The 21,173-nt window shown below is 36.9% G+C and overlaps 1 protein-coding gene across 1 annotated transcript in view; it reads right to left on the bottom strand.

Moving 5' to 3' along the window:
- Positions 1-241: 241 nt before the first annotated feature.
- Positions 242-21,173, bottom strand: part of LOC145687632 (histamine H1 receptor-like) — an 88,840-nt gene continuing 67,908 nt past the window's right edge. Inside the window, exon 2 of the mRNA XM_081761096.1 lies at positions 242-2,680. Coding sequence (XP_081617222.1) covers positions 1,338-2,680 — 1,343 coding nt within the window. The 3' untranslated portion in view covers positions 242-1,337. The remainder of the gene's footprint in view (positions 2,681-21,173) is intronic.

The raw sequence follows: 21,173 nt of genomic DNA, 5'->3' as shown, positions 1-21,173 counted from the left end.
AAAGCGAAAACTTTTTTGTGTGTATGTGTGTATAGTAGAAACATGTAGAAAACTGAGGCTTCTATTATTCCGTATAAGGCAAAATGTACTCTAAACTACAAATATGAAGAAAATCTAGAGGTCGTGTTTTCATATCTCTGTGTTTACTTTAATCTCGTAATTTGTGTCTTTTAAAAAGCTAGGAATATATATATAAACTGTTACTATCATAAAAATAGATTCTGAAGAGAATTCCCTGAAAGGTGACAGTTAAAGTACACTTTCGAATTTGTTTCACCTATCAAACTTTGTCACAACTTTGCTGCATGTTTGAAAATGTTCTCTTTTATTGCATTCTTAGTGCATATTAAATACACATTTGAAAACCCATTTAGCAGCACAGTTGCAGGCATATTTCATACATTTTAAGTGCATAAAAATCCTATGTCTGTTCATAACCGTACAGTGTACAGAAATTTGAGTGCGAAACAATTTTAACGTTATAAATTGCACGTCCGGGCTATAAGGGAACGATTGGAAACCAATATTATTTTAATTTACACAATAACGTTTTCGAGGCTTGTTTTCTAAACTTCTGATGTTCTTCTGTAAGTTACAGTATTCATTAAAATGAAAAAAAAAGTAGGAGTGAGTACAGCAAAGTACTTGAACAATATCATATTAACTTATAATATTGGAAGAATATGTATGTACATAGAAAAGCTTCTAAATTAAACACCTGTCTCAATTTAGATGTGAACGTGGATTAACTCTAATATATTTCATTGAGTTATTGTGAGTTTTTACATCAGAGAAATCTCCAAAATTAGAAATGAATTATTTACAAAGTATACAAACACACCTGTGTGGCGATACATTTTTGTTTACAAGTACGCATGGGTCTTATTGTAAAATAAGACACTAGAATATATTGCAGAAGAAAATTCTATTTAAGTACTATTTTTATGCCAGTTGAAAGTAAAAGAACTGACATTACATCTCACATCTATAGCAACTGACAAATCAAAGAAGTGTCGGACACCCATAGAAATGTGACGCTCATGAATGTTAATTTGCAAACTGGCCATTACTTATGTGGTTTAAGGTGATTGTTTACAAAGAACAAAGGTGTTTAACATTCTTTAACATTTTTGGTCAAATGGATCAATTTTCTTACATCTAATGCATTAAAATAAGCAAAATCGAACTCTTTATGTTTTAATCACATAGTGTAAGTTGCTTAAAAATTATCCTGAATTCTATTGAAGTATGCAAAATTTTCACATAGGTTTTGGAAAAAAGAACATATTCGTGAATCTTACGAAAATAGAATTTAAGAATTATTCATTAATTATGGTTCAAGTACGGACAGGTTTTCTGGCAGGATTCACGTTAGAGGTTTTATTAAGTCCTAGCATTCGTTTAAAAGCTCTTTTAAAATTGGCATTGCACAAAGGGTACAGAATAGGGTTTAGGGTAGAGTTCATGTATCCTAGCCAGATCGTAGCTGTATGGATTTTGGGATCAACACAGTTTCCGCAAAAGGCAATCACCATGAAAAGAATAAAATAGGGCAACCAACACAGTACAAATGCTCCCATGATGACACCTAGTTGCCTTGCGGCTTTTTTCTCTTTTTGTAATGCAACGGATTCCGAGCCACGTTTTCGTGTTGTTCCAACACTTCGACGTAGAAAGGGTTGTAAAACTCCTTTTTTAGTTTTATCTTTGGCAAAGGTAAATGAAAGGTTACGGCGTAGTCCAGCAGATGTCGATTGTCGTTCTAAAGTCTTGCGGTTACTTTGAAAACAATGAATATGCTTCGAATGTCCGGATGAGGTTTTCTCCTCACCTCTTGTTTTCGTACGTAGTGAATCATTACTAGAAGAGGCAGAGGGTTTAAGACAAAGTTCAGGGGGATCGGGTGGAACAACATATTCAACATTGACTGTGACTCCTTCGAAATGAGAAAGATTCTTTCCATCTCTCTGGAGGTCGTCTTTCGTACCCTTTGGACTAATTTCAGGTTCTACAGTATCTACAAGCCCTTCTTCACGATACGATAACACTGTAAGGTTCTTGAACTGATGAAGCTGTCTCATTTCACCGTTCACTGTTGTACTTTCTTGACGCCATTCATTGAGTAAAGAGGCGGGTGATTTGACACTCACACGCGTGGACGTCATTTCAAAATGTGGCGGAGACAAAGTCTGTTGCACAGCTTGGTGATGACGATCATCACCAATTGAGTCGTCATTTTCGCCACTACCCTGACCACCATGATTACAATGTCCTATTTCAAACTGGCTTCTTTTTTTAATTTCAAAAAATATTCGTCCATACAAATACACCATTAAGACAGTCGGGAAGTAAAAATTAATTATCGCAGCTGTTACTTTGAAAACTACATTTCCTGCGAATTCAGTTTCACAAACTGTCGGTGGATAAAGTCTTTTGCCACCATTTTCAATGTGATGCCAACTGATGATGGGAACTATCCAAAGCGCTGAAACAGCCCAAACTAAACCGATCATAATCAGAGCGCGTCGTTTTGTCCGTTTCCTTAGATATCTTAATGGCGATGTAACTGACCAATATCTGTCGACACTGAGAATAAACAAATTGAAGATGGAAGCGGTGCTAGCAGTGTAGTCCGCTGATAACCAAAACTGACACACGACAATTCCAAGCACCCATTGACCTGAAAAGACAAAGAAGTTATTTTAAAAACTGAACAAATATATGAGAACATTCAAAATGCACAATACAATTGATATATTGTTTTAATCGCGAGCTTTTCGCTCCAAAATTCAAATATTTCGTTCATGGGTGTGACCGATTGGCAGTGAATCATGGAAAGGCATGAAACTTAAAACTCTCACATCAGCAGGAAGCTAAATCATTCATGTTTTATTGACACTACGTAATTTCTTCATGTACTTCTGCAACTGTGTACTGTCTGCGAAGAATATAAATGTACCCTGTTTGTGAGCCTGGCATTCCTGCACCGACTAGAGTGAAGAACATGATAATTAAATTTGCCGAAACTATAGTTTGATGGGGAGAGGCATTGCAAGTCTCAAGCACAGTTAAAAGGAACAGAATAATAATATAAATGACTGACAACATAAAAGAAATACGAAAAAATAATGAAACAAAGAAAGTCGGCATAGAAGATTAGGGGAGGTAGCACAAAATAGAATTGCCAGTAAAAATATCAGTGACAAGACAGACATTCAGAGCGGAATGGTCGTGGCCTAATGGTTATGGCAACAAATTACCAATCAAAAGAGCAGCACTTCGAGTTCACGAAAATAACTTTCCGATTTTATAATTTTTGCTGCGCTTGATACGCAATACTAAACATTGCAATAATTTATATTAAAGTAAGGTAAAGATCCTATTGTTTTTGACGGTAGAACTATGAGGATGAAAGTGAAGTTTGTATGTTTAATTTAGTATCTTCTCTCATAAAACTCTCGTAACATTTCGAATTGATGGCTCGAAACTTCGGCATAGTTGGACTTTCTAAGTTTCTTTTTCGACACAGAAGCTATGTAAGGACTACACCTACAGTTTAATATGAGTTCCACACTACGGGGCTCCAGCGGATATCAAACTCGGTATCATGCGTACCAATTATGTCATGGTAACGAGTTACAATATTGAATTTTCTCAAATTTCAAGGAACAATTTGTATAAACAATTTGATAGATCGAAAAGTGTTTTACAACACTTGAAAGCTCACAAGAAATTGTGATAACTCCCCGAATTTCATTTCAAAAGTTTCCTAAATATCTGTTAGGCTTTGTATTTCACAGAGACTTATACAGTTAAATTAAAGTGAATTTCAAATTACCTGCAGACACGAGGCAAATATATGATAGAATATTATCTATTGTTCGTTGATTCATGCGTGTAGAGATTTCCAGTTTTTCTGTGTAATTTTCTTTTAAGAAATACACGTAATAAGATGTCTATGAGGCTATTTGAGAATGAAAACAGAGCAGTTACAATTTTGATTCAAGTCGAAGAAATTAGCGGTTACGGTTTCAAACTGACACACACTCATATTCAACGTCTTGCGAATAAAATCAGAAAAATAAACACACTGCTGAACAAGACTGCATTTATTTAATATAAAAACACATTTACAGGTGACGTTTCGATCTTCTAGCCAAGATCCTTATCAGACGTACACTCCTATATAATAGTCCTAAGTGAGTGTACGTCTGATGAGGATCTTGGCTAGAAGATCGAAACGTCACAAGTAAATGTGTTTTTATATTAAATAAGTGCAGTCTTGTTCAGCAGTGTGTTTATTTTTCTGGTTACGGTTTCATTCATTTTTTTTTTTTTTACCAAAATTCAGAATGTCGTTATCTTGGAATATTTTCAAAAAAGTGGCTCTGATGTGGCCAAACAGTTAGTGATTTGTGGTTATGCCCATTGAGACTTTTTCTCAGGAGCATCGTATGTACAACATCACGGTTTTAAGCAATTAAAACGAAATCCAATTTCCGTAAGGATTGTGCAGGGTCCTTTGTCATTTCGAGGGAGGCATTACCCCTGCAACCATTTTCTAGCGAAAACGACAAAACTTGTATTTCCTACTTTGAAGTCATCCTTGCATCTGCCGAGTTTCGTTTCTTTATAGTGGCCCTTTTAAACAAGGGACCCTTTTTTTTGAGAAGGGGCCCTTTACCCCTTAACCTATTTTCCGAAAGAAAAAAAATACGTGTCGATTTACCTTTAGTCTAGTATGTAGGTGCAAAGTTTGAAGAAAATCGGATGACGAGAAACCTTTGTGAAGCTGTTTGCTTTACACTTTAACTTTTTGGACTTCACGAGTTTTTGTCCCAAAGTCTTCATTTCTTTGTAGACAGAAGTAGTAGTCCCCCCCGTATGGCCGAATGACTCATCCTCACTCTCTTTTACGACCGGGATTTTTGAACTTCGTTCCCTTTTACGGCTAAGATGAGTGCTTTGGTACCTCGATTCTGATTGGCTGAGAGAAGTCACGTGACGTTAGGCCCCGCCCACGCGGGAAATTCAAACTTTCAGGTCACGTGGTATGACGTCATGAGTCACCCTGCGGGGAAATCCCTCATTCTCTTTTATGACCGGGATTTTTGAAATTTGTTCCCTTTTACGGGTAAGATGTGTGTTTTGATTGGTTGACAAATGTCACGTGATCTTAGACCCTGCGATATTTGAAATTCGTTCCCTTTTACGGGTAAGATGTGTGTTTTGATTGGTTGATAGCTGTCACGTGATTTTAGACCCTGCGATATTTGAAATTCGTTCCCTTTTACGGGTAAGATGAATTCTTTGGTACCACGATGCTAGAGGTCACGTGATCTTAAGCCCTGGGATTTTTAAAATTCGTTCCCTTTTTATGGGTAAGATGAGTCCTTTGGTACCTCGATGCTGATTGGCCGACAGAGGTCACATGATCTTAGACCCGCCACACGGTGAACAGAATACGTGGGAAAACCCCTCACTCATTTGTTTCCTTTTATGGGTAAGATCAATGTTTTGGTACATCAATTTTGATTGGTTGATAGAAGTCACATGATCTTAGCACCCCCACACCCCATGAGTGAAATATAGAGCGATATGTCGGTGATCCTGGATTTTAGAATTTTGTTCCCTTTTATGGTTATCCTTAAAGTTCCCATGGAGGGTTCAACCTCCTCCTTAAATAACCCTTTTTTTTTTTTGGTATCATGATATTGTACTGAAGTTTACCTTAAATATTATCGTTCTCTTTGACAGATAAGATGATTACCAGCTTTCTTACCTTGATGGAGATCCTGTCCTTGAATTAGTAGTCTATGTCTCTGGAAGTAACAATGGTGAAAGAGAGGTGTCGCTTGTAGATTTCTTATAACACATTGTTGTGAGTTTAAGCGATTTATTGCTCAGTAAGCGCTTCATTAATGGAAACAGCGTTGCCAGATTTTTCTTACCTAAACTGCTCCGATTCTTTTCGAAACGGTTCCGCAGAGTACAAGAAATTTTAAACTAAAAAATTTTTCGAACTAAAAAAATTTTGTAACTAAAAAAAATTTTAAACAAAAAATTTTCAAACAAAAAATTTGAAACAAAAATTTCAAAAAAATTCGAACTAAAAAATTTAAACTAAAAACTTTCGAACTAAATTTTCAAATCAAAAAATTTTCGAACTAAAAATTTTCGAACCCAAAAAAATCGAACTAAAAAAATTAAAAATTTTTCGAAAAATATTTTAAACTGAAAACTTTCGAACTAAATTTTAAAATCAAAATTTTTCGAACTAAAAATTTTAAAAAAATTTCGAACCAATTTTAAAAACAAGTTTCGAACTAAAGATGTAAACCACATTTGAAAATTTTCAAATTAAAAATTTTTCGAACTAAATTAAAAATCAAATTTTGGACACTAAAAAAATTCTTTAATTATTTTTTCGAACAAAATCGTGTAAACCAAATCTTGAATATATTTTCCACCTTAAATTTTCAAGATTACCATGATTTGAAAACAAGTGTTCAGGGTTTCAAGAAATAATAAAACATATTTTTTTTCAACTTGTTGTATTTTAACGAAAGGTATGTGGTCTTCCTATACATGTTTATTAACATAATAAATACAGGATCTAGTTTAATGAATATATTGGACGTATCATCATCTTCGAATGTTGTAGCCGTGTCCTGTAAAGAAAAAAGAAGAAACGACGGATTACTTTAAGAATTTCTTTTTTTCTGAAACAATAAAAATGAGTCAATATTGATAAGAGAGAAATAAAACTTACTCGTAAATGATGGATCTGCTTAGGCTCATCTTCCTCCTCGGGTACAGGATCACTGCATTTTTTTTCACCGATGGATGTTTATGAACTCTTCTGGGTACTGCATTTTTCTTGGTGTTGCTCCTTTATGGTCAAGGTTCCTCCTTCGGTACGAGATGACTACATTTCTTCCACTGATGGTTGTGTTGATGGTTTATGAACTCTTGTGGGTACTTCATTTTCTTCTTGGTGTTGCTGCTTTGTGGTTAAGGAAGGGAAAGAAGAAAAGGAAAAGGAAAAAGAAATGGCGGCCTTATTGGGTATTTACAGTTTTTTCTTCTTCATCTTCTTTTTCCAGTTCCATCTTCTGTTTTTTAACGTACCCGTACGGAACCGTATCATAAGAATTGAATTCTTTAAATCGACGTTTTGTGTATTGGATACTGTACATTTTTTCTTCCTTTCGTGTGACGATGGTATGGTCTTTAGTCCTGCATATCTTATGGGGGATAGTGATGGTGACTTGTCCACGGCATTGATTTGTAATCATTTCTTTTAGCGTGTTGAAATTTAATTGTTGTCCTGCATTGTAATTTAATGTAAATCCTCTAATTTTGCATATGTAACTGGTGACGTTGGTATCCGGATTGTATATTTCTAGGCTGTAATTTTTTGGTCCTCCACTGACAAATGTCTTGATGTATGCTCGTGGTCCATAAGACTCCATCTCGTCCGATAAGCATCCCAAGTACGTTGAAGGTTCAATGGTTGGCTCCCCGGGCTTCTCCGTAAATATTACAGAATCCGTGTCGAAATATAAAACACGTTCCTGCAACATTTCCAGGTACTTGTACAGTTCCAGACGTGCCTGACATGTTGTAAATGCACCTAACACGACATTGGTGTTTCGGTTTTGAACAGGCACATGTTCATTGTACTCCCAGAACGCATACAACATCGTATCATTGATGGGTACAATTTGATGGAGTTTAATGTCGGGGGAAGTGAGTTTTTCATAAAATTCTTCCGGCCGATCAATAATTGTGGTCTGGCTAAAGTTTGATCTTTGCGAAAGTTTTCCCCAAAGAGCATTAAGACAAAGCTTAGATAAACTTCTTCGTGTAGGATTATTTTCAATTTTGGACGGATCCAATGCAATACCTTCACGCTCCAGGACGGTTTGTATGAATTTTGATTTGTCTTCTTCGGTCACACAGGAACTGGGCCAGCCAGATGCTTCCATTTTTGATTTTAAAAATGTATTGATATATTCCGTGAACAAGCCACCTGTTTTCGTGATGGGATCATATTGTTCAATGTCATAATCCCAAATTTCAAAAATTTCCACTGGTTGATATCCCAATTCTATTGCTTTCTGGATTTCATATGATACCCATGTTCCAGTGAGGCATCGCTCCTGATCGTTGTGCGTACACGTTGCTGTAGGGTCTGGGTTCATTTCTTCGGCACACGCAGCACACAGTGGAAAGAGTAGTTTCTTGTTACATCGGTAAGGCAGGAGACCATGATAAAGATGGCGACTTGGTAATATCGTCATTTTGATTAGACCATTGACTTTATTTATTGGTGGTATATTTTCATCACCCTGTAGATAAATTCTAGGATGGCCTACCGGGTATTTAGCACACTTATTTACATAAGGATAAAGCGAGACAATATCGTAATATTTTATTACTTCCCCCGCTTTTTCATCGACTTGGTGGTACAATTTCACGCAATTGGTCCTTCCTCCAAAAAAGCTATCTCTTGGATTTAATGGTCTGCGGTTCATGTACGGGTGATTCTTCAGATACGTCGCCATTGCAGGATTTTGTTTTAAGAACTGATTAAATTCGCACTCCCACATTTCATGTACAATGTACCCCAATTCACGCAGTCTTGCATTTTTTCTTTGCGTTCGTTCATAACGGAATTCCATGGTGTCTTCTGGATTGCTGTAGATGGGCTGATTACGGCCTGTAGTAAAACATACTTTACACCCGTGGTAAAAGCAACCGGCATGCTCGTAGACGTGCTCCTCTAACGTCTCAGGATCTTGGTAGTAACCATCAACATGGAATCCCGCAATAAATACTTCTTTTTGTCGGGCCGCATGTAAGATTTGTTTTTCTTCGGTTTTTTCAATGTAGGCCAGCCATTGCATTGCAGCGATCGATTGGGTACTTCTCCATCGATAGCCATGTGCTGGTAGAATTCCAATGGTGTTGGGTTTAAGGAAATTCCGGCGGAATACTAAATTAGAAGCACTGGCAATCGTGATCGTCTCCAAGAAGGGATTCACTTTGGTTTCTGTTTCAAATGACGTCATAAACGAAACACATGCTTGTCGCAGTACATTGACATCTTGAATACAATACTTGAGAATTTCTTTCTGGAAATCAAACGTATCATTACGATGATCGTTGTACCACTGCATGAACTTGTTCCTGTCTTCGACGGCCATTTCATCTGCACCATAATACTTCGTTTCTGGAAGTGGTCCAATATACGATTGATTCTCCTTGGTGTTGAAGAAATGCGGGAAGTAGCCTTTGGTTGCGGGTAAATTGAACGCTTTTGACAATTTACTTAATGCCATAGGTAGGAAGTTCAACGAGTCAATGAACGTCAGATTATTCAACGTTAAACTCAGTATCTTGGTCCCATTTAATATGACGTCAGGTCTCCATTGGCATTGTTCTACCATAGCCTTTAGGATGAAATGTCCATCGTATCCCTTCGAGTTGTGCGCGACACAGAAAATCCTATTTATATTGGGACGCCGTTCCCGCAAGTACTGGAGAAAATCATAAACTGGATCCTCTCCTTGGAAAATATGCTGGCGCTGACCACACGTACTGCAAGACTGCTGGATATTATTGTTTTCAACACATGCATAACATACTTGTTCTGCAACCAATAAATTTGGAATGTGTACATACGTATTATCGCCAATATTCGTGTCCTGCATAGATTCTATATCATAGAATATCAACAAGGCTTTCTTTGCGTGCATGAGTGAAGGAACACCAGGTTTCAAGCATTGTCGATCAGGAAGCATAAAACATTGATGCGATCCCGGAACAATCTTCTTACAAACATTGCAAAAGATCTCATTACAATCATGAAGTCGTTGTCCTGTATGCACAAAGGAATATACTCTGTAACATCTAGTACATTGCTTCACCATTTTGCATATAGGTTCCCCTTGATGATATACAATATTACGATGATTATTAAAACATTGTTCGCCATAAAATTGCCGATTGCAGTCTTTGCATAATATTGGCGTTTGGTTCTTGTCGCATAGAGGTCTCTGTAAACATTTGGAGCATGTTACAGGACAATTTTTTACATGTTCATTGCGTTTACTATACTTTTTATGGCACGCCTCACAGTAGAACTTGGTTGCAAAACAAGCAGTTAAGGATTGGATGATGTCAAAATGACCAGCCAAACAAATCAAATTTATGGGAGTGCGATTTTCGTCGTTGGGCCCCTCGTACATGATATCACGGCCTGTGAAACTGGTATACACAGTAATTTTATATTCTTTAAGGTATGCCTGGAATTGTCGTATTTCATTTACACTGGCACCATGATCCAAATTGACTCTTGCATTTGCACATAACGCATCGACTTCTTGATCCACAACATATTTCGATTGACGCTTATACTGCTTATAACGTTGCACATCTACATTCTTGTATGCCTTCAGACCAATAGCAATAACAATGGCGTACGCCAGACACCTTGAGTCTTGATTTTGTACACGTACAATCCCTCGTTTGCAACGTAACAATTCTTCATTTTGAAGTACTCCTTGCCGCAAACCACCATAGCCACGTGGAATATCGACACGATGAAAATGCACGGTGAATGGCTCGTGCAGGAGAAATGCATTGTTACTTTGTAACACTCTTTCAAAGGAGGCCCACATCGTTTCCAGTGTCAAGTTTCGGGCTTGGCGAAAACTCACCCAAAATGGTTTATTCGTGTTGCGTGGCGATATTACTGATAAACCAACCATCGCCTCATCGTCGACATTGGCTAACAAATGGTCCAGCATTGCTTGGAAACTGTTATGTACATACTGTATGATATCGGTTCCTACGGGCGGTGCGTTGAATTGAACTTCGAGCATTCTGCCCTCGATGTTAAATCGTCTATAATGACGAGTGATTTCATTGCGAACAGTAAAACCCGATTCGGCCATGGTTAATGAAAGGAGAAAACAAACAAACAGGTACAATTACGGTAAAACAAATATGTAATGGGAAAAAGGAATTGAGCAGCGTGAATTTACTACAAAAGAAAAGAAGAAAGAAAATTCTTAATCACCTGATAAACAGGAAATCATAACGTTTATGATAAATTCTTAACTAAACAATTCATGTAAAGGTCCTGAGTTTGATTCCTGGCGGTGACGTTCAGAATCTCATTATGAAAGCATATGTACTAGAAATCAAAGTTTTTTTAAAAAATAATTATGTTACTGAAATGAGTGTTTTATTGCTGTCAAACTCGAGAGCACTACATCGGCATTTAACTGACCTACCATTCTATAGTGATAAAAAGAATGCATGAAATGAATGAATGTTTCATCAGTGCTGAGATGTGACAAAGCACGCGTCAGCATTTTTTTTTTTTCACTCACAACGACCTTTAAATGATGCGTTTGCAAGTTGAAGAGATTCATCGAGCATTAACGATACACATACGTAATTGTCGAAACAAAATCTGTATAGCGTATTTTTTTATTATTATTGTGACTAAGCGGTTAGCGTACATGGTTCGGACGTGGAAGGTCCTGGTTCAAGCCTCGGTGGGTTTGCTTTCCACGTCAGGGGCATGTCAAGCCTTTTCTGTAATTTAATATTCTCACGCGTTATCATACATTCTTTTCAAAACTAAGCTAAATGGTTGACGTACACCTCATAATACATAAACGTACATAAATCGTCTATAATGACGAGTGATTTCATTGCGAATAGTAAAACCCGATTGGCCCATGATTAAAAAATGAAAACAACAAACAGGTACGGTAAAACAAATATGTAATGGGAAAAAAGGAATTGAGCAGTGTGAATTTGAGTTGATTTTTTGATTTTTAGTTTAGCGTCCCTTTCAGCAGCGAGGCTATATGAGACGTGGACCTACTGATTAACGTGAAATCCGAACCACATGAGCTCCCGCCGGGAATCGAACCCTGGTCTCCCACGCCAAAGGTACGTATGCTAACCGCTTAGCCCAGGAAATCATAACATTCATGATAAATAATTAACTAAGCAATTCATGTAAAGGTCCTGAGTTTGATTCCCCTGGCGGTGACGTTCAGAATCTCATTATGAAAGCACATGTACTAGAAATCAAAGTTTTTTTAAAAATAATTATGTTACTGAAATGTGTGTTTTATTGCTGTAGCATGTAACTGACCTACCATTCTATAGTGATAAAAAAGAATGCATGAATGAATGAATGTTTCAACAGTACTGAGATGTGATAAAGTACGCGTAAGCATTTTTTCTACTCACAACGACCTTTAAATGATGCGTTTGCAAGTTGAAGAGATTCACCAACCGTTAACGTAACACATACGTAATTGTCAAAACAAAATCTGTATAGCGTAAATCTTTTTAACCACATATTCATGCACTCGTGGCTAAGTGGTTAGCGTACATGCTTCTAACGTGGAAGGTCCTGGTTCAATCCTCGGTGGGTTTGCTTTCCCACATCGGATCGCTGTCAAGTCTTTTCTGAAATTTAATATTCTCACGCGTTATCATACATTCTTTTCAAAACTAAGCTAAATGGTTGACGTACACGCCTCTGGCCTTGGTTCAATCCCGGGGCGGTTGCTCGAATATCACGTTAAGCTGAAGGGGTCGCTAATGCTTTTAAAGGGAATCGAACCATATTATTCTCAGACATAGTTTCTAAAATTTTCTAATGCATTCTTTTCAAAACTAAGCGCACACATTTTTCTGGCCATGGTTCAATTCCCGACGGGCGCTCGCTGAAGGGTCGCTAAACCATATCATTTCTCGTGCTTACTTCTAATGTGTGGGGGGGGTTCCTGATTCGTACTTCCACTTTCCCATTCCACTAATTCCTCATAGTCTAAATATTTCGTACTAAAAGTAAAACACTGTATTCGTGATCCGCCCACAAATGATTTTCGAATCTTGTGTGACAAATAAAATCTCACTGAACTTACCTCAATTCAATGAATAAAAAATCGGTGCAATGAAGCTTAAATGAAAACACTTTTAAAAGGAGATCTTCTTCACTCGATAGTTGAGAGCGATGTAGGATTTGAAAAATGAAATTTAGATTTTTATTTAGGTCGCTGCGAAAACGATGTCACCGTCAGCCAATCAGAAACGAGGAAATTTATAAAATGACATCACAACGAACCAATCAAAACGCTCGCTTTTCGTCATGAATCACGAACGAAAACGATGTGTAACAATCGATCGTGACGTCATTCAAGTTTCTCAATAGTTACATCATATAGTATCACAGTTCTGAACCCAAATGCTTTCTGTCAGGATCATGTCACTACCTGTCGTAACTGTGACGACATTTCATTTTCCTCACGAGAATGTCAATGTTTGCTTTTTTTCCATGAATCATGCTGACACGTTCGTAGTAAAACAAAAAGTAATGCGATCCGCTGACGTTTGCATTTTTTCAATCATATGTGCTTCTATGTCGTCACACAAAGAAGTCTATCAGCATTTTATTTTAATCCACGTTACACTGTCAGATTTATTTTCTTAAAGTATATGTGTATCCTTTTCAAGAACCATGGTTCGAAACCCACCAAGCATAATTAAATCCGAATTCATTCATAGCTAAGCGGTTAGCATACACATCTTTGGTTTGAAAGACCTGAGTTCGATTCCTGGAGAAACATTTCTTAGGATTTTTCTAAAACTTGTTTCAATTTCTAGTTCGAAAATTTTAAAAGTTTAGTTCGATAAAAAGTTTGATTTGAGAAGCGTTACACTGTCAGATTTATTTTCTTAAAGTATATGTGTATCCTTTTCAAGGACCATGGTTCGAAACCCACCAAGCATGATTAAAACCGAATTCATTCATAGCTAATCGGTTAGGATACACGTCTTTGGTTTGAAAGACCTGAGTTCGATTCCTGGAGAAACATTTCTTAGGATTTTTCTAAAACTTGGTTTAAATTTCTAGTTCGAAAATTTTAAAAGTTTAGTTCGAAAAAAAAGTTTGATTTGAAAATTTTTAGATGTGATTTACATCTTTAGTTCGAAACTTTTGTTTTAAAAAATGTTTTACTTCGACAAAATTTTGTTTCAATTTTTTTAGTTCGAAATTTTTTTGAAATTTTTTAGTTCGAAAATTTTTTGGGTTCGAAAATTTTAGTTCGAAAGTTTTTAGTTTAAAATATTTTTCGAAAAATTTGTGTTTAAATTTTTTAGTTCGATTTTTTTTTGAAATTTTTGTTTCAAAATTTTTAGTTCGAAAATTTTTTGTTTCAATTTTTTTAGTTCGAAAATTTTTTGTTTGAAAATTTTTGTTTAAAATTTTTTAGTTCGAAAAAATTTTAGTTTAAAATTTCTTGCACTCTGCGGAACCGTTTCGAAAAGAATCGGAGCAGTTTCGGTAAGAAAAATCTGGCAACACTGTTTCCATTAATGAAGCGCTTACTGAGCAATAAATCGCTTAAACTCACAACAATGTGTTATAAGAAATCTACAAGCGACACCCCTCTTTCACCATTGTTACTTCCAGAGACATAGGCTACTAATTCAAGGACAGGATCTCCATCAAGGTAAGAAAGCTGGTAATCATCTTATCTGTCAAAGAGAACGATAATATTTAAGGTAAACTTCAGTACAATATCATGATACCAAAAAAGGGTTATTTAAGGAGGAGGTTGAACCCTTCATGGGAACTTTAAGGATAACCATTAAAAAAATCCAGGTCTAGGGTGATCACCGACATATTGCTCTATATTTCACTCATGGGGTGTGTGGCGGGTCTAAGATCACGTGACCTCTGTCGGCCAATCAGCATCGAGGTACCAAAGGACTCATCTTACCCATAAAAAGGGAACGAATTTTAAAAATCCCAGGGCTTAAGATCACGTGACCTCTAGCATCGTGGTACCAAAGAATTCATCTTACCCGTAAAAGGGAACGAATTTCAAATATCGCAGGGTCTAAAATCACGTGACAGCTATCAACCAATCAAAACACACATCTTACCCGTAAAAGGGAACGAATTTCAAATATCGCAGGGTCTAAGATCACGTGACATTTGTCAACCAATCAAAACACACATCTTACCCGTAAAAGGGAACAAATTTCAAAAATCCCGGTCATAAAAGAGAATGAGGGATTTCCCCGCAGGGTGACTCATGACGTCATACCACGTGACCTGAAAGTTTGAATTTCCCGCGTGGGCGGGGCCTAACGTCACGTGACTTCTCTCAGCCAATCAGAATCGAGGTACCAAAGCACTCATCTTAGCCGTAAAAGGGAACGAAGTTCAAAAATCCCGGTCGTAAAAGAGAGTGAGGATGAGTCATTCGGCCATACGGGGGGGACTACTACTACAGATCTGAGGAAATCTGGAATGATATAAGCTCATTTCTGAGATTTAATGTTAGTCTCTAGAAGCGTTTGCACGTAATATCTCTAGAAGCGAACGTTTCAAATGAATATGAGTTTCATGATACAAATGACTAGCGAAGCGCGGATGAAGCAGAACCAACAATAAATGATATAACCATACCAATCTTTGGTTATTGGTATAATGCGAGACAAAGTATATTATATAAATGTGAAATGAAATGAAATCTTTGAGTTTTAAGTCCCACGAATATGCCGGTTAAGCTAAAGGAGACGGTGATTATGAGAAATGAATGAAATGGTGGAATGAAGAAAGCGGGAGGAAACGGGAGAATCCCGAGGAGACCCACGCACACGGTATATAAAAGTGAGTATCAAATTCTGTCTGACTGCATCATGCAAGAGCTGCTGAAATATTAAAATTGACAACCTTAGGTCTTCCAAGGATTTTATCATTTAAAATCGATTAGAATATGTATCCTAAAATGGAGTGGGGGCGACATTTTATAGAGAAAACTGAGTGGTGACATGTAAAAAGTAATCAAAAAACGAGCGATGTTACTGTCCAATCCATACTTTTGGGATTCTTGTGACGAATAGTGACATTCTCGATGCCATTTAATTCAAAATTCAGCCCCATCAGCATGAAGATGATGGGTGTTGAGTGAAACGAGATTACATTACGAATTTTTATACTTACACTTTCATTGTGAAGGGTATCATAAGGGGTGAAGGGTCTCAAATGCTTTAAATAGACCTATTCTGCCCGTTCGAAAAGGGTCATTTTAGCTAGTTAGAAATGGAACCCCACAGTATTCTGGAAAATAAACGATGAGAAATAAAATGAATAAAATGATCGAAGAGAACACATCATAATCATTTCTCTCTCTGCAAGGAATGAATAGAATATGAAAATAAAATGTCGCTTTCAACAGCGGGAAGAGAACTTCTTGTTCACATATCCAGTGTTATTACACCAATAATTCTAACTAACAAAAAAAAAAAAAAAAAAAAAAAAAAAAAAAAAAAAAAAAAACCTGCAAACGATTGTGCAATGAAAAGTAAAGTGAATCATTTAGTTTAAATTTCAATGGTAACTCGATTAAGGTTAACCCTTAAACGGCCAACATGAATCCATTGGACTCATCACGTATAATTTTTATTCGTCTGGAATTTATTAGTTGCTCAATAGATGCCACATTATAGATATGCTATCGGTGGGTAATGCAAAGTGTGAGTACAGTTTCGAACTGAAAAACTATACACTAGGATAATTTTAGAAAATATTTTTTCTTATTTCATAACACATAAACCCAAGATAAGTTCATTGAACTCGTGATATATATCTGAGTTCCCGGTGGTAAGAAATTTAGAATTTCCTTTAAGATATTAATTATATGGCATGTTATTATGAGCTGATTCTTGTGCTGCTGCTGGTGGAACTGTTAGTGTTTGTGAGTTCTGGTGAAAGTTCAAAAATAACAGCTTGATCTAATATTTTGAGGTATGTTCAAGTAATTCGCCAGTTGTTGGAGGATGAGGATATTATATGCAGTGAACTTAGCGGAAGTTATTGAGAAAGTGAACCGTCAGATGTTTCTGCTATGATTAGTGATTCTAAGAATGAAGATGTTGGGAATCAGTGCAGACCTAATGAATAGATTTTCCATGCAAAAGACGGAACTTCCTCGACCATAGAAGACGAGATCTCAAATTATCATGAGGAGAAAAGACAATAAGGTTATCCTTCCTCCTAATAAAACAATCGAAGATCCCATGGACGCTTTCATATTATTTATTCAAGACGATGTGTTGAGGACTATGGTTCGATATACCAATGAATAAGCAGTACGTAAACACAGAAGACGCAACTTGTAGAATCAGTGGGAGCCGGTCGATGAGGGAGAAATGAAGCGTTTCCATCAACTTTTGTATACTGTGGTTCATCTCAAAGCCAAAGATCTGAATATACAAATCATTTATGACAAAAAGTATGGACCACCAATATTTCGTGCTACGTGAGTAACAATAGGTTCAAGTATTTGGGCACATACATCCAATTCGATGACAAAACAACAAAAAGTGACAGAAGAAGCAAAGATAAACTGGCGCCTATACATTTCGTTTGGGAAAGAATAAACCAATGTTTGAAAAAGCGCTATGAGTCGGGGGTAAATTTGTTGACGAACAGCTTGTCCCATTCCGAAGTAGGTTCCATTTACGCAATATATGGCGTTCAAGCCTAACCTAAGCCAAGCCTAAGTATGGGATGAAGATATGGTGGGTTGCAGATTCGGAAAAATACCTCCCTTTGTATGGTATGCCTTATATTGGGAAAGAAAATAACACAACCAACAACTTGGGCAAATATGGTCTTGCGTTTGGCTGTGCCTTATTTTTGGAGTAGAAGAATTATTTAATATGATAATTATTTTACAAATTTTGATCTCGCCAGCAATCTGTTTGCAATGGTCTTACACTGGTGGGAACAGTGCGAAAACAGATCTTCGTTCCACCTGAACTTTTACGAAACAAAAAGAAACAAGAGAAGTCAGCAATGGTTGGTTTCCAAACGATTTTACACTTGTGTCTTATTTCCCTAAGAGGAACAGATCTGTACTTCTTCTGTCAAGCATGCACCATTTTGGAGATATTGACCTAACTGAAACAAGAAAAAAACAGAGATAGTGTTGTATTATAATGAGACTAAAAAAAGGTGTAGACACGTTGGATCAATTGATCCCTGAATATTCATGCAAAAGAGAGTCCAACAGATGGCAGTTTGATGCTTGACGTATGCGCTGTTGCAGCCTGGGTCGTCTGGAGTACCTTCTATCCTGATCGGAATATTTCCAGAAAGGACTATTTTACTATAATAGTAGAAAGTCTCATCCAGCCACATATTGACAATAGAAGTTCTGTAGGTATTCACAAATCAATCCAGTCTGCTGTTGCTGAGTTCAAAAATAATGATAAAATGCGTGTTAGCTACGTAGTTGGAGAAAGAATGAAGAAAAGATGTTACTTGTGTGATGCTCAGAAAGGACGACTGGAAAGGCAAACTAGCACGACCTCCGAAGGCATGTGTGTTCTGAACATTCAGATAAATTAGATAAATACATTACTGTGTTTAGATATTGCAAAAAATTCAAATCAACGAACATGTGAAATGAAGAATGCCCTCCTGTAGTTCCAGAATATTACGAGAACTTTCCAAATCAGCAATTATATTACTTATATTTTTTTCTAAAATCTTATGGTACTTTCTGAAAAATGTTTCTTAATAATCGTGTACTTTGAACAGTTGTTTCCTATTAAAATTTTGGATTAAACTATCTTCCTCTTTTCAAATAATAATTTGAATTCTCGCCAAACATTTTACTTCAAATGGCAACACTGATGACTTTTAAATACCTTAGGAATATGTGGTTGTAATATTTACATGCTCTGTAAGAAACACTTAAAAATATTATACGAAATTACACTTTGCAACACAATGTAAGGTCTGATAATATGTTATGAACAGTGTGACTCCATTGGACTCACCTCGCATGTTTATCTTTGGAAAATAGGCTGGCCGTTGTAGGGTTAAAGGAGACGATGATAAAAGCAGTGACTTACGATCCATGAAAGTGATGGAATTATGAAGTGGAAGAAATGGGAGAACCACCAGAAAACCCATAGTCACGATGTTGGACCAGCACAAAGCTCACATGAATGCTCACTGTACATCCTAATAATGATCAGGTCCACTGAGATGCAGACAACAAAACACCTCCCTTAAAATTTGGTGTAATCATAGCGTGCTGTAATTACGACACGCATTCGCTCCTGCATGTTTGCAGTAAGTACAGAAATTTGACTGAGGTTATGGCGATAGTGCTGCTATACGTACAGAACATGAGCTCCTATGGTCACTTGTAATCTATCCTCTCCCTTTCTTCTCATTTCTGCAGATGAAATCCCAAAGATGTTTAATTGGGTTGAGATCAGGAGACAGTGCAGTCCAGTTTATGGATATGAGTTTTAGGTATTCTTTCAGCCATGCCTGAGTATGTCTTGATGTATCTATTGCACTGTTGTTGTGCATGAATACAAAATCCTCTTCGTCTGGACAATTTGAACCAAAAGGTGGTAGCGAGGTGTTCTCCACAACGTCATCAATCTACACCTGTCTAGTCATTCGACCCGGTACTAGAATCGTTTCTTCTGGGCCAGCAGCTGTTATGTTGCTCCAGAAATGTATCGGAAGCCGTCTGGAATGTTCTGCCTATGCTACATGTTGAGACACCTCCTTGTCTCTCGTTACCTATAGAGAATGAGCCTTCCATATTTGATCGAACAGTAATACCTCCTCATCACTTCATATAGTTAGATCCCAGTACCCCTTGTGTGAGTTCAATGCTCCGCTGTTCCCATTCTAATAGCTTCGCCTTGTGCGCCTCTGTGAGGAAGATCTTGGTGGCAGGACCACAGTTCCTGAGGCAGGCTGCTTTTAGTGTTTGCCGTATGGTTTCGTGGGAACAGCCATACTCTACACCTTTGCTCCAGAAAATGAGTGTATGTTGTACTGGATTACTCATGATTATCTATCATCGCTTCATGCTGAGTTGCAGTTGTCGTCTTAGGTCTACTTGATGTGGGTGAAGATTTGCCTTATTTCACTCCATCATGGTGTGGATCTAAACTTTTGCGGAAAGTTCGTCGTCACAACAAAACACTCTTGAGATTTGAAATGCATTCTAACCTTGTGATGCACGAGCCACAATTTCATCACGCTGATCTAATGTGAACTCTTGACGAGCACACAGACGAGGCATGCTATGTGGCCTTGTTTATCAGAATGAATGTTTTGGACGATATGCTGTAAACAACAAGCATGGCATAACTGCACACACCTTACTTTTGTCCTCTAAGTAAACATTTCTATCTTCATCATCATACAAACTTGGCTTTCATCGTCAAAATTATATCATCGACGACAATGGCATTTCTACCTTACTTTAGAATAAAGTGCTAAAGAAGGGAAAATAAAGAAGGGTTCTGAAATTAAGAAAGCGGAAAAGAATACTTTCAGTGGGTTCGAACCCAGTGGATTCATTAGTGTCTTTACGTTAATTGTATTACGTGTCCCAACTTCGAATGATCTGTGATATTTTCTTATGTTGTGGTTACTTATTTACACTATGCATTATTTGTATTTGCTACTTCGGCCCTAGTACGTAAGGTATTTCAAACTTTCATTGTCTTTCCCTACGAAACTATAGCTTTGACTAATTTAATTCTCATATTCTTGACACTAGTCGGTATAGGAATTCTAGACTCACATTTATTTCATTGACAGATAGTACTCACATTAAAAATGGAGTGAAAAGCTCAACCTTAAAACTCAGATAATACAATTATTGCTTTTTTATTACTAAAGTTGTATTCGAGATTAAGTCATTTTGATTTGTTGTTCATAATTCATATTTTAGAAATTTCTTGTAGTAAGTCTTTTAGACTTAAGGCAGTACCAAAGAGGAATAAAACAATTTATTAACCACAGTTCATCAGTATCAGGAATAAAAAACGTCAAATTTCATAAAATGAGCTACTTTCCCTAAATGTTCTGTAATGTCTAAACATGCAAATTGCACTGTAAATTTTAATCGTAGGTTTGGCAATGATCCCAACGTTGGCGATCATATGCAAACTTCTGTTTTCTTTCACAATATCGGAGTCGATATTCAAATTTGTGCACATGAGTGGTGTTGTCGCATTACGTCTAATTAGGAAACAATCATATTCTGAATCTCATGAATTTCTGTCGAACA

Source organism: Thermobia domestica, chromosome 6 (genome assembly GCF_964235325.1).
Source record: "Thermobia domestica chromosome 6, izTheDome1.hap1.1, whole genome shotgun sequence".
Lineage (NCBI taxonomy): Eukaryota > Metazoa > Arthropoda > Insecta > Zygentoma > Lepismatidae > Thermobia > Thermobia domestica.
Note: the sequence above shows the minus strand (reverse complement) of the source record. Positions and strands in the feature narration are given on the sequence as shown.